We start from the raw sequence: 15,726 nt of genomic DNA, 5'->3' as shown, positions 1-15,726 counted from the left end.
AACAATAACACTAACAATAATAACAACAAATTATTATTGTTATTATTGTTAAACAATAACAATAATAACTAATAATATAAGCTCTAAGGCTTGACTGCACAAACACACCGAGACACTTAAGGAACCTAAAGAATAGTCGGTGCGTGTGCGCGAGCGTCTCGTTTTCGCATTTCCACCTTAAACGGGATGTCTGTGGCGCGCACGCGCCGTCTCTTCCGTTCCACCTTAAGCGCACGATGCGAGCCAACGCACGCGTACAGGAGCCGTAGCTAATGTTTCCGTTCTTCTCCGACACGCACGCAATCTGTCGGTCTGTGCGCGCGCGTGCTTTCTGCACGGTTATTTAATCCGGTCGTAGACACGCAGTTTAGTGAAAAGAACCGAACAAAAACAAACCGGATAAACTTTTAGTTCCCGGGTGAATGATGTCGGAGCCGCGGTACCGCGAGTGGATCCTGGACACTATCGACTCTCTGAGGTCGAGGAAAGCGCGTCCGGACCTGGAGCGGATCTGCCGGATGGTGCGCAGGAGACACGGAGCTGAAGCCGAACACACGCGCTTACAGCTTGAGAGACTCATCCAGCAGCACGCGGTGCTCAAAGTCAACTACAAGGGCTCGGTATCGTACCGCAACGCGGCCAAAGTGCAGCGCGGCAGGCGGAGGAGCGAGCAGGCGGCCGGTAAGAAGTCTTCCTCCTCCTCCTCCTCTTCCTCCTCCTCTTGCTCGAGTAACAACAAGCGAGTTTCACCATCAGACCTGAACAACAGCGACAGCGCGCAGGGTCCGATGGAGGACCTGGAAGTGAGTGTACACACACACACACACACACACACACACACACTCTCATACACTCATATACACACACACACAATCTCTCACACACTCATATACATACATATACACACAAACACATCACACACATACAAACACACTCTCCTGTGGGGTTTATTTAGATTTTTATTGTTTGTTTATTTTACTAGAGTTGAGTTCCGTTTTAAAGTAAACATCACAGCGAGAGATAAAGTTTGTTTTGTGTTATTAATGAAAAAGCAAGTAAACACACAAACACACACACACACACACACACACACACACACACACACACACACGGTGCGGCGCTGAATAACGTCGTTAGCTTCCACCAACTGAAGCTGTTTTTTTGTTACGTCAACTGATTTCTTTTAAATGGAAACGTTTTAGTTTGAATTTAAATTTTTTTTTAAAAAAAAGTCGGTTGAGCTTTTGGTTTGTCGAAGAGCTTACTGATGCGTGTGTGTGTGTGTGTGTGTGTGTGTGTGTGTGTGTGTGTGTGTGTGTGTGAGTGTGTGTGTGTGTGTGTGTGAGTGAGTGAGAGAGAGAACTGGAAAGGTCGCTCGTTTTAACGCAAATGCGAACAGCAGGAGCGACGAGAGTAGTGTAGAGGGGGGGGGAGTGAGAGACAGACAGAGAGAAAGAGACAGACAGACAGACAGAGTCAGAGACATACATATATATATACATACAGACAGAGACATGCATAGACAGAGAGACATACAGACATACAGACCGAGAGAGAGAGAGACAGAGAGAGAGAGAGAGAGAGAGAGAGAAAGACAGGTCTTTTAATGACGCTGTAAAACAATAATTAATAAACCTGGTGACTAGAAGATTAAACTGGTTTACTATAAAACACTAGAGTCAGAAGAAGGTGTTGTTTATAAACTCTGTGGCTCTCATTTTTCTGTTTATTCGGGTTTTAACACCATTATCTTCCTGTGGCCGCGTTTCTCTTCACCCTGTTAGTGGCGCGCGCCGCAGCGCGCGGCTGTGGGCGGGGCTTCTACACAGTTCGGCGCTTTTAGCGCGGGATTCGTCGCGCGCTTTCTCTTCGTCCGCTATGTTGCCAGATTGTAAAGAAATAATCCTTGCTTCCATCTGTTAGCTTTTATTTTAACCTATACAGGTCGTAATTTACCTCAAATTACTGAATTAACGTACACTGAGATATAAACTTAGTTACAGAAAAATGTGCTAGTAAGCTAAATGTTAGCATTTTTATTCAAATTTAATGCTGCCCTCAAGTCCTGTCAGAAATATTGTAATTCTGCTCAGTTTGGGTCTTGAGATAGGAACAGAAAGTCAGGACACGACGTGTCCCCGTTCCACCGGGACGACCCCGCAACTCGTACACGCCAACTTCCCTGGAAGGTTGTATGGGTCAGATGTGGGCGTGGGCTAAACCAGGAATACCGCGGGACTGGTTTTGTTACCCTGCACGTGCAGTTGTGTTTCTTTTTGTTTACCGATATGTTCGACTGACTTTAATCTGTACCCACAATGCAGCATGTCCGTGACGAAAAAAACACGCACGCTTCACTGTCTTTTTATTTTTCACATCTTGTGCTCTACTCGTTTACCTGTCTTCTCATTTCCCCTGCCGTTGTAGCATGTTGTAGCAGACCTCGCTATTCAGGGAAACAAACGTGTTCGCGCTCAACGGCAGAGATGGGGGACTCGAGTCATATGACTTGACTCGAGTCAGACTTAAGTCGCAAATTTGAGATTTGAGACTTGCTTGACAAATATTAAAAAAAGACTCGGCTTGACTTTGACTTGACATTCATGACTCGAGACTTACTTGTGACTTGCACGTGTGTGACCTACTCCCACCTCCGCTCAACGGTTCCATTGGTTTTTATAACAGATTATGCATAAATGGTGGGTTAGTGGTTAAGGTGATGGACGACCAATCGGAAGGTTGTGAGTTTGATTCTAAAAGCTGTCTCTTCTGGGCCCCTGAGCAAGGCCCTTAACCCTCAGCTGTATAAAATGTAAGTCGCTCTGGTTTAAGGGCATCTGCAGAATAGCGTGAATGTAACGTAAAGCACCCGAGCCGTGACCAGTCAGTTACTTAGGACTGTACAGACTTAACCTTAACTTCATAAATTAAGTTTCATATCGGACCATTTGCCCAGAATCAGAATCAGAATAAGGTTCATTGACCCACAGAAGGAATTTGGTTCCAGCTGTTTGTGAAATGCTACTTGTGCAGTTGGTTTATGAGAATCTTTATGCACACCTCTCTATTTAACCAGGACCTCTTGAACCTCTCTGGAGACAATAGTGCACCTCAGTTACACCCTTGGTAAACATTTCACATTTAATCCCAGGTTAATCCATGAGTTTCATGGTTGGGGTGAACACTTATGCAAGAAACCATGCGTCTGCCATAAAACCTTAGTTTGGGGGAAAAAAAAAACTTTTGTAGGTTTTGAGTTTGACACCAGTGTCTTGACTTCATAATCTTGTGGTATGGCTCATGTGAGGATTTTATGAGATCAATATGGCAACCCTGCAAGATACAGCTAGTTTACAAGCCCGAGGACACGCGCACACGCCCAGGGTTGCCAGATTGTCAGTGTTTTCAACTCCCGCCTGATAAAAACAGATAAAACAAAAAACAAAAATATACCAGTTGTTTCCAAATCCTGACTGTAGGCTAAAAAAAACCCCGATTATGTCTATGATACATATACATGTGCACGCTTGTCAGTTTTTAATCACTTACAGTGTTAGTGAAATGATCACTGTGCAACCTAACAGTACGTCAAAAGTACCGAAAAATACGACACAATATCGATACCGTGATATACGATGTCATGATACATTGTTTGGAGAAATTGCAGATATCGCGATAGATTATTTTCTTATGTCATTGAAACACGTTACTGCAAATCAGACATAATTCTGTTCTTCCTAAATGATTAAAACTGGCCGATGTAAGCCGGCCAGTTTTAATTATTACTCTGCTCGAATTAATTAAAGTATTATGTAGAATTTAATCATCAAAAACATTTTACAGATGAAATATTTTTGATGATTAAATTCTAAATAATACTTTAATTAATTCGATCAGAGAAATAATTAAAACGTGTCATTTAGGAGTGACATTTAATCAATCCGTTCTTTTAATTTATAATTTAGTTTAAAAAAAAAAGACTAACAAAATGTTTTACATGGAAAATGTTATTATTAAAATAATTGTTTAATAAGTGCGAATGATTGGAAACGAAAACTACAGGTTTGTTTAGTGCGTTAAAAATATTTCTTTTAAATATAAATATAAAGAAAATCAATCTTTTTTTGTAGATATTAAGTATTGAAGTTAGTATTCAATTAAGTATTTGAAAATTGTGCAACAGTGGGAATAACAGGATGTATTGTGTGTGTGTGTGCGTGTGTGTGTGTGTGTGTGTGTGTGTGTGTGTGTGTGAGAGTGTGTGTGTGTTAGACATGACTGTTAAAAGCCATTAATCACATCCTGCTCTTGTTGCATCAATACTGTATGTAGCTCGAGCTGTCAGTGTGTCGACCTGTTTCACTGCTTCATTTATTTTTACATCTCTCTCTCTTTCTCTTTCTCTCTCACTCACTCACTCACTCACTCACTCACTCACTCACTCACACACTCTCTCTCACTCTTACGCTCTCTCTCTCTCTCTCTCTCTCTCTCTCTCTCTCTCTCTCTCTCACTTACACACTCACACACTCTCTCTCTCAATCTCTCCCTCTCTCTCTCGCCTCGCTGTCTGCTCTCCACATCGTGAAGGTCACCCAATATTGTTTGCGTTACCTGGTATGTAGATTCAGTCAGAAGCGCTACGTGTAGACGAGGTATTCTGTGTATTCTCTTCTCACACCTCACAATACCGAAGAACCTTTAGTAAATACGGTATAGTAAATACGGTATAGTAAATACGTTATAGAAATATAATAATAAATATTATAGAAATATTTTATTTTCTTATCCAGTACAGATAAACGTGTCCTGGTGATCACACATACAATACAGATGCTGTTGATGGACAGCGGATTTTCTCTGAACCAGAGGTGTCGCTTTGTATCGTTTTACAGGACGAGTTGTCCACCACGGCCGGCATGGACAGCAGCATGGACGAGGAGGAGGCCAGTCTGGACGCCCCCTGCATGCAGATACCGAGTGCCGCCGACTCGGGCGTCAGTCTGAGTTCTGTCATTACAGACGCTGAGGCAGAGGTGACCAGAGCTTCTCCCACGCCATCAAAGAGCAGTTCTTCGTGCCACAGCACCCCGGAGAAGGACCGAGGAGCCGCTCACGTTTCCCCTGCGGTTCAGCGAGACACAGGTACCACAAACACACCCTCCTGTTAATGTCCATCAGCCGAGTGAACGTGAGATCACACCAGTCACCAAACGGCTGCCTGATCGCTGCGTCTGATTTATACTGCATAACGTCGGAAGCCATTTCGATCCTCTGGGACTTTTATCTTTTAAGACTAAAAGAACATTCCAAAATAATTTTTTATTATTTATATTTCTTTCCAGAAATCACAATTTTCCTAAAAGCTGCTTTTTCCTGTTGGTGTTTTTTCTTATCTCATGACTTTGTTATGGTTTTCTGAACGATAACCGTAACATTGTTGGACGTTTTTTTGCAATCTTTATAAAACTTTATGAAGGGAATCACGCCACACTGTCAGTTACCGATGGAAACGATCGGGCGGCCGAGACGGTTGTAGTGCGCGTGTATTTTTTTGGTCAGGTTTTTTAAAGATTATATTAAAAATAAAAAACTTGTATAAAGAATATGTATCAGTGGCATTATGGCTTCCATGAGTCATGAGAATCGATCACGATTATCGATGCTCTGTCGGATCACTCGGCTCTGAAATGACATCGAATTCGTACCGGGTGAGATTTTATTCTAGTGGACAGTAAATAAAGTGTCAGTGGGGTGACAGTCTGCCAGAAAAGGTGTTTTTAAGTTGTTTAACAAATGTAGATTTCAGAAATTCTGCTCATTTTTATCCTGTCCATCTTTTGATTGCGAACAGAACTAACCTAGCGGTGCCAATACTTTTGCAAAGGGCTATGCATCTCTCATAGAAATGTCTTCAAATACCGTAGCTCTAGCTTTCATTCAGAACCGATTATTCAGCCCTTTTCTGACCAGTTAACTGTTTTATTAAGCAGCGTCGACTGGAACGGCGTCACGATGCATCTGCCGGCTTTTTCAGAAATGCTCGTAGTGACGTGTCACAAAATGCCGAGCGACAGAACAAAGCTGTGACCCTCCTGTCAGCCATGACGTGGGATGCGCTGGGGTGTTAAGAGTGTGTTGAGTTTATACTGTGCAGCGTAACGACATGTGGCGTGTGCATGTGTGTCATTAACACAGGTACTGATGGCACAGTGTCAGAGTCGCTGTATTAGATTAGAGCTTGTTGTACAGCTGTCTCATGGCTCCGCTCTCTCTCTCTCTCTCTCTCTCTCTCTCTCTCTCTCTCTCTGACTGACTCTGACTGACTCTCTCTCTGCCTGCCTGTCTGTCTTTCTCTGTCTGTCTTTCTCTGTCTCTGTCTGTCCCTCTCTCTCTCACTCTCTCTCTCTCTCTGTCTGACTCTCTCTCTCTCTGTCTGACTCTCTGCCTGTCTGTCTGTCTTTCTCTGTCTCTGTCTCTCTCTCCACTCTCTCTGTCTCTCTCTTTATCTCTCTCTCTCTCTCTCTCTCTCTCTCTCTCTCTCTCTCTGTCTGACTCTCTCTCTGCCTGTCTGTCTGTCTTTCTCTGTCTCTGTCTCTCTCTCCACTCTCTCTCTCTCTCTCTCTCTCTCTCTCTCTCTCTCTCTTTATCTCTCTGTCTCTGTTTCTGCCTGTCTCTCTCTCGCTCTCACTCTCGCTCTCTCTCGCTCTCTCTCTCGCTCTCTCTCACTCTCTCTGTCTCTCTCTTTATCTCTCTGTCTCTCTCTCTCTCTCTCTCTCAGGCTCCCTGGAGCTGGAAGCAGTTCTGCAGCCGGCAGCCATCTGTCCGTCGGCCCAGCGGAGCGCTCTGACACAGGAGGAGGAGCCGAGAGCTGGCGAGAGTGCGCTCACTCCCGATCAGCTGCTGTCTAACTGCACATCCTTGTCGGTGAGCGTGTTGTGCTGCCTGCAGGAATAGCAATAAACACAGAGACTGACGTTAAATCTGTACTGAAAGCTCACGGCAATTTTACATTCCTGAACTAAACCAAGCACGTGGACGTCTCTCCGGTTCCCGCTGGCTCATGTGCTTGTATAGTGACGTTGTGCTATAATCATTATAGCGACGTTGTGCTCTATTAAGGCACATTTCTCTTTTCTACTTCAAAAATATCACCAGACTCCAAGAGATTTCTGTGTTTATATACAGTATAATCATTTACTTTGATTTAAAAAACCTTATAATAAAAAAATAATAATATATTTATTCTCAAAAATACTAGTTTTTTGAGACGTAAAAAAATATCCATTCTTATATAAACTATTCTGAAATGTAATAATAATAATAAATTAGATTTAATGAGGAAAAAGAGACACAATTGATAATAATAAATAGTATAATAATAATATTATAGTTAACACTGAACATGAGACACATGAAATTCTTCTTTTTTCAAGATAATAATAATAATAATAACAGATTTTTTTCTACTTTTCAGTGTTTGTGATTCTTTTCGATGCAAATACTTCTAATTCTTTTCTTCATAAAAATAAATAAATGTTATTTATTCACCCTGAAAAGTGAAAAAAGATCTTTAATTATTATATATTTTTATCACCTGTTTTATATATATATATATATATATATATATATATATATATATATATATATATATATATATATATAATAATTTTGAATACTCAATATTAAATTTTATTTACATGTAATAAAATGGGAATTAATAAAATTGCTATACAAATAATTAGAATTTGAAATATATAAATATATCATATATCAAAAAAAGGTTAAAAAATATTTATGGTATTGATGTATCATAATTCTGCCCAGTCCTGGTCATGTGGTAAGATTTTTACATTTTTTTTGGGTATAAATACATAAATATAAACATATAAATTGTGTGTGTTTGTTTTCAACAGCACCAGGATGAGGTGGTGGGATCAGTGGCATCAGACCAGCCGGAGGCGGGTGAGGGTCTGATTATGTTTACACACTACACTTAAAGGTGGGGTCTCTGTTGTTTAAGAAATGCTTCAGTAAACTGAGTCGGGCTGCTAAACAAAACAAAAACAAAACAAACATGTAGCCAATGAGCAGAAAGGGGCGTGTCTTGTCGATATGGGCGGAGAGAGTGTTCAGTGCGCCTGTGTGACATTAGCAGAAAGCGTTCTTAACATCGACATGGAGGATAAAAACAAAGAAAGAAAGAGAAGAAAGGCTTACGATAAGGCAAGAAGTAGGACGTGTTAATATAGGATAGAACTGAATGTGGGGTGGGACCTGTTTGGGTTAGGGGCGTGTTTGTTTTGGTGATTTCAAATGTCAACATTGGCTTTGAAACAACGGAGACCCCACCTTTAAAACACGAGTTTCTCCACCTGACGTCACGTCCTGTTTGTGTTTTCTCAGGTAAGAAGTGCAGTAACGTGGATGACGTCGCTCACACGCAAGGAACAGAAACGGCCACGAACGAAGGGATGAAGAAAGGAGGGTAAGCGTGAAGCCAGAGGAAGCACAGCTGATTCTGAACTTTATAATCCCAGATGATGATGAACGTCACGATTACTGATTACCTCCCATAGACCCCTCCCATATGATGGAGATGCATCACTTTGACGTCGTCTCTTGTGTGCAAAAATATAGAGAATTATTATTATTATTTGGAATCTGAGCGTTTTTGATAAATGTGTTAGTTTTCCACAAACTTTAGAATCAAATACCTTTACAGACCAACAGAGGCAATCAGGAAGGAGAACTGACGTCTCGTTAGCTTTGTGTTTGCATTTCGGTGCGCTAGCTAAGAGTTCAGCTAGCGCTAAGAGTTCAGCTTAGTCACCTTCTTACCGAGGAGGCGCCAATAAAAGACAAGTTTAGCGAGCTAATGTTGTGTAGCTAGCAAATGGTTTTTTTGATGTTTATGAAGGTGTAATAATGTGTTTATGAAGGTTCATGATGTAATAATCGTAAAATGTTACGTTTTGAATGTGTCACAAAAAACAGTAAGCATCAGGAGACTAGCACGCCTTCGGTTTGACTCATAACCGAAATGCTGAAGGACAGAGCACCGCTTAGCCTTTAGCCACTGACTGGATGCCAAGCGCTATATGTTTGGAAGTGTTAGATTAGCCGAATAGCATTTCCTATTAGCGCTCTTTAAACGGTAATCCATAATAATACACGGACTAGCGTTGAACTAGGCTACGTCAGGTTTCTAGGCTACGTCAGGTTTCTAGGCTACATCAGGTTTCTAGGCTACTTGGGTCTTCGTTCAAACTCCCAACTCTAACTGGTACATCGCCTCAACCCCACCCCAAGGAAGGAGGAGCTAGATATGGGTCTGACTCCACCCCCATGGAGTTTGTATGTTGAATATGCCATAGTGTTTCAGTGAGAGGTTTGAAGCTGTGTGTGTGTGTGTGTGTGTGTGGTGCAGGTCGATTAAAGCAGAGGAGATGATGGTGCAGGATCTCTTACAGTGGAGCGTGGCGGATGTTGTGAGCTACTTCACCTCGGTGGGGTTTCCTGAGCAGGCTGTGGCTTTCAGAATGCAGGTCAGTCTGTCGTGTATACAGGATATCACATCTGGCAGTGAGCTGTTACTGAAACACAATATTTTACTGCATCACAACAACATCCCAGAGTGTCTAAGTCATAAGTCATCCGATCTGGACAAAAATGATGGCACCCTCTAAAAGCTGGAAGCAGTAGTGTGTGTCCGGGGTAGCTGATGCTCTGCAATGGCTGAGCTGCAAGATTGGAAGATTTTAGCACATACATCAGAAATAGTCATTTTTGGCTGTTCGTAAAAAATAAGAAAAAACTCACACGAATCCCGGAGGAATTTAGTTTGACCTTCGCCTCTAATGCGGATTTGTGGGCGGAGCTAAATGTAAACGCTTGGTAATTTTATAACCGTATGGAGGTAATAGGATGAAAATCAGTGTTACCAAAACTTGAGCAAGTATTTTTAAATGTCAGCAGTTTCATTTCTAATCGCTGATTAATTAGATCCGTTGTTCGTAGCACGTTGACCGACTCTGACAGTCGTTAATCTGTATTTTATGTGAATATATATTAATTGACTCTGATATTCGTCCTGTTACAATCCTGAACATGTTTTTTTTCCTCACATTTTTCACAGGAAATCGACGGGAAGTCGCTGCTCTTGATGCAGCGCAGCGACGTATTGACAGGTCTATCGATCAGACTCGGACCTGCCCTTAAGATCTACGAGCATCACGTTAAGGTGCTGCAGAGGAGCCACTTTCAGGAGCACAGCAGCATTTTCTCTTAACCGCGCAACGCCTCAGAGATGGACGCTACCGACGCCGAGTCGACGGAAGCCGCCCTGGAGCGACGGGGAGAGAAAGGACTCGACACGCTCAGCTCAGCGTTTCCTCCGTCCGGCTCCACCGGATTTCAGTTCTCTCCTCTCTCCCACTTCCTCTCGCCCTGTTTCAGCTCGCAGGATTAACAACACCACTGAGCTGGGGGTCGCCCCCGTCCAGTATCCCCTTCTCTTCTGTTCCTGAGCGGGGGGAGGGGCGTGCCAGATTTCCGTTCATCAGTATTGTTGTAGTTTTTTTTTTTGTTGTTGTTGTTTTTCCTTGTGATTTACACTATGATCTCAGTAATATATATATTTTACGTTTGCGATATTATAAAGACATTTCCGATTCATTTTAATATGTAAAGCAGCCAGATATAGAAATGAAATGGTTGGATCTGTAAAGATAGGAAATAAATTCCAATTTCAGAAATCTACCTGTGTAGTGCTTTTATATCCTGCCGTTTTATTCCTGTTATAACACCAGTGCGATTTAATTCAAGAATATTTTTTATTCGTTTATAATTACGTAGAACGTCGTGGAACAACGTGCGCAACAAAGTACTTCCTCTCACTCTCTCACTCATTTTCTACCGCTTATCCGAACTTCTCTGGTCACGGGGAGTCTGTGCCTATCTCAGGTGTCATCGGGCATCGAGGCAGGATACACCCTGGACGGAGTGCGAACCCATCACAGGGCACACACACACTCTCTTATTCACACACACACACACACACTACGGACACTTTTCCAGAGATGCCAATCAACCTACCATGCATGTCTTTGGACCGGGGGAGGAAACCGGAGTACCCGGAGTTTACTCCACTACATTTCCTAGATAAAATGTACACTTTTACTCCGTTTATATTTCCACTAAGCATCTTCGTTACTCGTTACCACAAAATAAAATCAGAAGAAATGTGTGCGACTGCAATAAGGGAGGTTTGGCGAATCACTGCTTCTAGATTAAGTACAGTAAATATCAGATACTTTTACTTGAGTAATATTCTAAAAGTCGACTTTCACTTCTACCAAAGTCTTTTTCTAGTACGATACATGTACTTTTACTCAAGTATCGCTTTCTAGTACTTTATACGACACTGGGCCTAATAAACCCTGGGTTTGTGTAGTTAGAGGTTTCACTCTGGGGTTAAAACTTAATCCTGGATCTTCGTAATCTGACGTTTAACACCGTACATTTCTAAACCCTGGTTGTGATATCTCAGATTTTGATTTGTTTGTTTTTTGCTTATCACCTGGTTAACATGTGGTTAACTAGCCATTAGTTGACATTTAGCTTCCGCTAATGTTTCGACGTCACGTATTTTCCCCTCGCTACAGCGTTCACTTCTGTGATGTTCGGTGTTTCTTAAGAAGAAACATCGTCATAAGATAACAGTGCTTCGGTTCTTGGTTTGTTCACCCAGCTCCACTGATGTGTTCGAATTTAGAAATGAAGTCAACCACAAACAATGTTAGCAGTTTGTTCTTTTTTATTAAGATAATTTAAAAAATTCGATTCCTACATGTTTGCTATGTAATTAAATATACAATAGACTCTAATGTTGCACTCGTAAGAGTTCCGTAAAGGTTCTTGGTTCTGAAGAGCTTTTTTTCTGTTTTGTTTAAAAACATGTTTATAAACCAGATTAATCATCCAGGTTTTGTTCGTCACAATGGTTCAGTAAGAGGGATAGTTAGCGGTTTTCTTCCGTGTGACGCCGCTCTTTACCTAGAGAATTGTGATAGTTCATGATCTTTAAAAAAAAAGAGAAATCACAACACAGTTCAAACTGGGATCATCTTCAGGGATTATTTTTGTGTGTGTGTGTGTGTGTGTGTGTGTGTGTGTTAAGGCTAGAGGATGAAGGGCAGAATGGGTGAACGCAGGGTTGGGTATTCTTTAAACTCCTTCAGGTAGCTGCGGTGTTTGCCTCTCGCCCACACGGTCATTTGCACAAAGCCGATGATGGTGAAGAAGGCGACAGGAACGCACTGAGTCATCACAGTGAAGCCCAGCCAGGAGCCTGCCTACGGGAGGAAAACACAACACAACACACAATGAGTTTTATAGAAAGGATTATATACGTAACACTGTGGAAAACAGTGCACACATATGGCAATAATCAAACCCTTCAAAAGTAGAAACCCTTTTTTTACCCGTTCACCGGTGTTCCCTGGTCCCAGCGGAATGGAAACTGACTTACGGGTTTTTATTCAGTATAAATAAGCGTCTGATGACATGTCTGTGAGTCTGATCTAAAGTGAGTCAGGCCTCTGTCGTTCTCCCAGTGTGTTTTAGACGTGTGTTTGTCCCTCTGTTGATGATCTTACACTTAGTTTTAGTGTTGAAGAGAAATCTGAGCTGCTTTTTAGATGAACAAACACTCGGAGCATCTCAGAGAGCAGAAATGGGTTTGATATCAACATTTACTCTGAAGCTACAAAACAATAGCTGTTGTTAATTTTTCTATGAATCTATCACCTCTAGTATTGTAGAGAAAACCAGAAATAGTGATGAAACTCTACAAATTCGAGTCCTGAGCAGCGTCTACTTTCATACGAGCTTCATATTAACATCACCGCGGATCGAGACGTGAGGAAGACGTTCGGTCATCTATCATCACAACAAAACAGGAAAAAATGATCTTTTTTTGGCATTTCCTGACAAGATCTTAAACAAGGCGTCATCAGAAACCGGCCGTCAAAACGTCTGCGATGTTCCTGTGCTGCATTCAGGATGACATCTGAAAATTCAGTTGTCTCCATTTTCAGTTTTAACCATATTTAAAAATGCTAGAAGTTCACTTCTGGTTGAGAAACATGCCAAAGATGAGCACAGTTCAGTTCAGGAAGGTCTTAAGAAGATCTGTCTATAGTACAAAAGTCTATAGTGAAAGGGTTTTTCCAGGCGCTGCCACACAATTTGTGAAATATAACCAAATATGTTCTGATCTAAAAATCATAGATCACATCCTTAAAGAATAAAAGCTTACACTTATGTTGCTTGTCACACTTTTGCTTAAATTGTGGCTCTTTAATCCCATAGTGGTGGCTTAAGTGGTTAAGGCTCTGGGTTTGTTGATCGGGGTTCAAGGCCCAGTACAGCCAAGCTGCCACTGCTGGGCCCTTGAGCAAGGCCCTCAACCCTCCCTATCTTTTAGGGGGGAAATCGTGGCCTTAGTCTGACTCCTAACCCTAAGGTTGTGGGTTCGAGTGGGTTGAGCAAGGCACCGAACCCCCCCCCAACTGCTCCCCGGGCGCCGCAGCATAAATGGCTGCCCACTACTCCGGGTGTGTGTTCACGGTGTGTGTGTGTGTGTACTTTGGATGGGTTAAACGCAGAGAACGAATTCTGAGTATGGGTCACCGTACTTAGCCGTATGTCACTTCACTCACTCAGCCAAAGAAAATTAAAGGCCTCTTGTTGCTTGCTACTATGATCGTAGGCTTACAGTTAGCCACGCCCACAAAACTCCATAAAAGGGAAATATTACAAAGACGTGAAAATAACAAACCTGTGACTTATTTGTGTAAAGCTAGTAACCAGTAACCAGTCTTCCAGTAACACAGCTCAACCATTGCAGAGCATCAGCTACCATAGACACATACTTACACTTTGTTTATGTAAGGGCTTCATTACTTTGTCCTTATTCATTTATGGATTTGTTTTGAATAAAATGTTCATTAAGTGTGTGTATGTATGACCTAACATAACGTCTGGGTTTATCTGTGAAGACCAGCAGAGGGCAGCAGTAAATCTCAATAAGAAGTTCTGCTCAGAAGGCAAAGTGCGGCTGAGTAGAAGTGGGTGTGGAAGAGCAGAGATTAGGACCAGGGTTGGGAACGTGTGAATTAGAGGAGGATCATGTTGACATTTTAAAACCACAAAGAGCTTCAGGTCACGTTGTTCCCTTCCCTCGTGATGATCGGCCTACCTCGTAGGTGTAATTTGGGCAAGACACCACCATGAAGATCCACGTGAAAGGATTCTTGGTCGGATATGGGATCTTCTTGGTCTTAGATCCTTGGAGGCAAAACAAAGTGATTTTTTTTAAATGGATTCAGTTCACTCTTTACAGATCTTATGTCATTACACAAATGTACTGAAATTTGGATGTAACTAATGAATAAATCAGAGGTGACAATGGAAAGATCTGTGAGATGACATAGGGAACAAACCTTGATTCAGTAGAGGACAAATCCTCTACTGGGAGACTAGGGATAGTGGGATCATCAATAAGTGGAGGGTAAAGACACACAGTGTCATAAGTGTCATAAATGGGATGACCTTTTGACAATGAGTAGTCATCAGTACACTGGGTTTCAACTTACAGGACATTTTCATTCAGTATAAACAATCTGATGTTGTGTCTGTGAGTCTGATCTAAAATAAATCAGGACTCTCTCAGTTGTTCTCTCAGTGTGTTTTAGACGTGTGTTTGTTCCCCTGTTGATGATCTTACACTGAATTTTAGTGTTGAAAAGAAAATCTGAGCTGCTTTTTAGATGAACAAACACTTGAAGCATCTCAGAGAGCAGAAATGGGTTTGATATCAACATTTACTCTGAAGATACAAACATCTGTGTGGAGAAAAATAATTTCTTATGAACATTTCACCTCTGGTATTCCAGGACAAAATAGAAATCCTTATGAAACGCTACAAATTCTCTACAAAGTCCCGAGTGTCTACTTTCATATAAGCTTCATATTAACACCACTGTGGAGCGAGACACGAGGAAGACGTTCACTCGTCAACATGGACGCAATAAAAACATTTTCTAGCTTCTGGTAAAAAGACTGAAGCTCTTACCGGGAGGTTTGAGATTGCGTAGAACGACATGGATCGAGAAATTCCCAAACTGACAAAACTGCAGAGATTAGAGAAACACATAAGGTCAGAAACACATGAAAGGTCAGAATGGATTAAGAATAAATCGTCTGCATGAACGTGTTCGTTAAAGCGACGCTCACCAGAAAAATCCCAAGCGCCGTTTTCACTTGCTGTTCGCCGTAGTCTGTAATCAGACACACACTCGAGATTAAATACTCTGGAAATCTGAAGCTAAAATAAACACGTTTTTGATGAAACCGGTTACTTACATGGCGGCGTGTAGAGCGGATGGTTAATGTAGTAGGCCATCCAGGCTGCAAAGAACCAATAATATGAACAATTCTGAAAGAGAAAGTATTTTATTTAAGTTACATCTGTTCCCTGCCTAAATATTTTCTTTGGGCAAAATATTTGCTAGAAAAAAGCCAGAATTCTCGCAGACATTTCACTGTTTGTGTGAAAAACAAAATGCCGATATGTGACTTCAAGGGTGATATTCAAATTTTTCTGATTTTCTAGTCTTTCTTTTAAAGTTGGCAAGTAAAATGATCATTTTATCGAGATTA

General features: G+C 41.6%; 3 protein-coding genes across 3 annotated transcripts in view; 2 read left to right on the top strand and 1 right to left on the bottom strand.

Moving 5' to 3' along the window:
* Positions 1 to 1,581, top strand: part of prkacaa (protein kinase, cAMP-dependent, catalytic, alpha, genome duplicate a) — a 31,443-nt gene extending 29,862 nt beyond the window's left edge. Inside the window, exon 11 of the transcript XR_007139348.1 lies at positions 1,565 to 1,581. The gene's annotated coding sequence lies outside the window, so the exon portion shown is untranslated. The remainder of the gene's footprint in view (positions 1 to 1,564) is intronic.
* samd1a (sterile alpha motif domain containing 1a) lies at positions 207 to 10,761 on the top strand. The gene is made up of 7 exons (XM_047807650.1): positions 207 to 803; positions 4,896 to 5,145; positions 6,782 to 6,927; positions 7,917 to 7,965; positions 8,407 to 8,488; positions 9,431 to 9,548; positions 10,139 to 10,761. The coding sequence occupies exons 1-7, from the start codon at positions 423 to 425 to the stop codon at positions 10,289 to 10,291; spliced, it is 1,179 nt and encodes a 392-aa protein (XP_047663606.1). The 5' UTR covers positions 207 to 422; the 3' UTR covers positions 10,292 to 10,761.
* A 1,391-nt stretch (positions 10,762 to 12,152) lies between these two features.
* Positions 12,153 to 15,726, bottom strand: part of tecra (trans-2,3-enoyl-CoA reductase a) — a 10,482-nt gene continuing 6,908 nt past the window's right edge. The window contains exons 7-11 of the mRNA XM_027176503.2: positions 15,430 to 15,502; positions 15,301 to 15,344; positions 15,140 to 15,197; positions 14,264 to 14,352; positions 12,153 to 12,356 (exon numbers count right to left, since the gene is read on the bottom strand). Of these exons, the coding sequence (XP_027032304.1) occupies positions 12,183 to 12,356; positions 14,264 to 14,352; positions 15,140 to 15,197; positions 15,301 to 15,344; positions 15,430 to 15,502 (438 nt within the window). The 3' untranslated portion in view covers positions 12,153 to 12,182. The remainder of the gene's footprint in view (positions 12,357 to 14,263; positions 14,353 to 15,139; positions 15,198 to 15,300; positions 15,345 to 15,429; positions 15,503 to 15,726) is intronic.

The sequence above is a fragment of the Tachysurus fulvidraco genome, chromosome 24 (assembly GCF_022655615.1).
Source record: "Tachysurus fulvidraco isolate hzauxx_2018 chromosome 24, HZAU_PFXX_2.0, whole genome shotgun sequence".
Lineage (NCBI taxonomy): Eukaryota > Metazoa > Chordata > Actinopteri > Siluriformes > Bagridae > Tachysurus > Tachysurus fulvidraco.
This window is presented reverse-complemented; position numbering and strand designations above follow the sequence as displayed.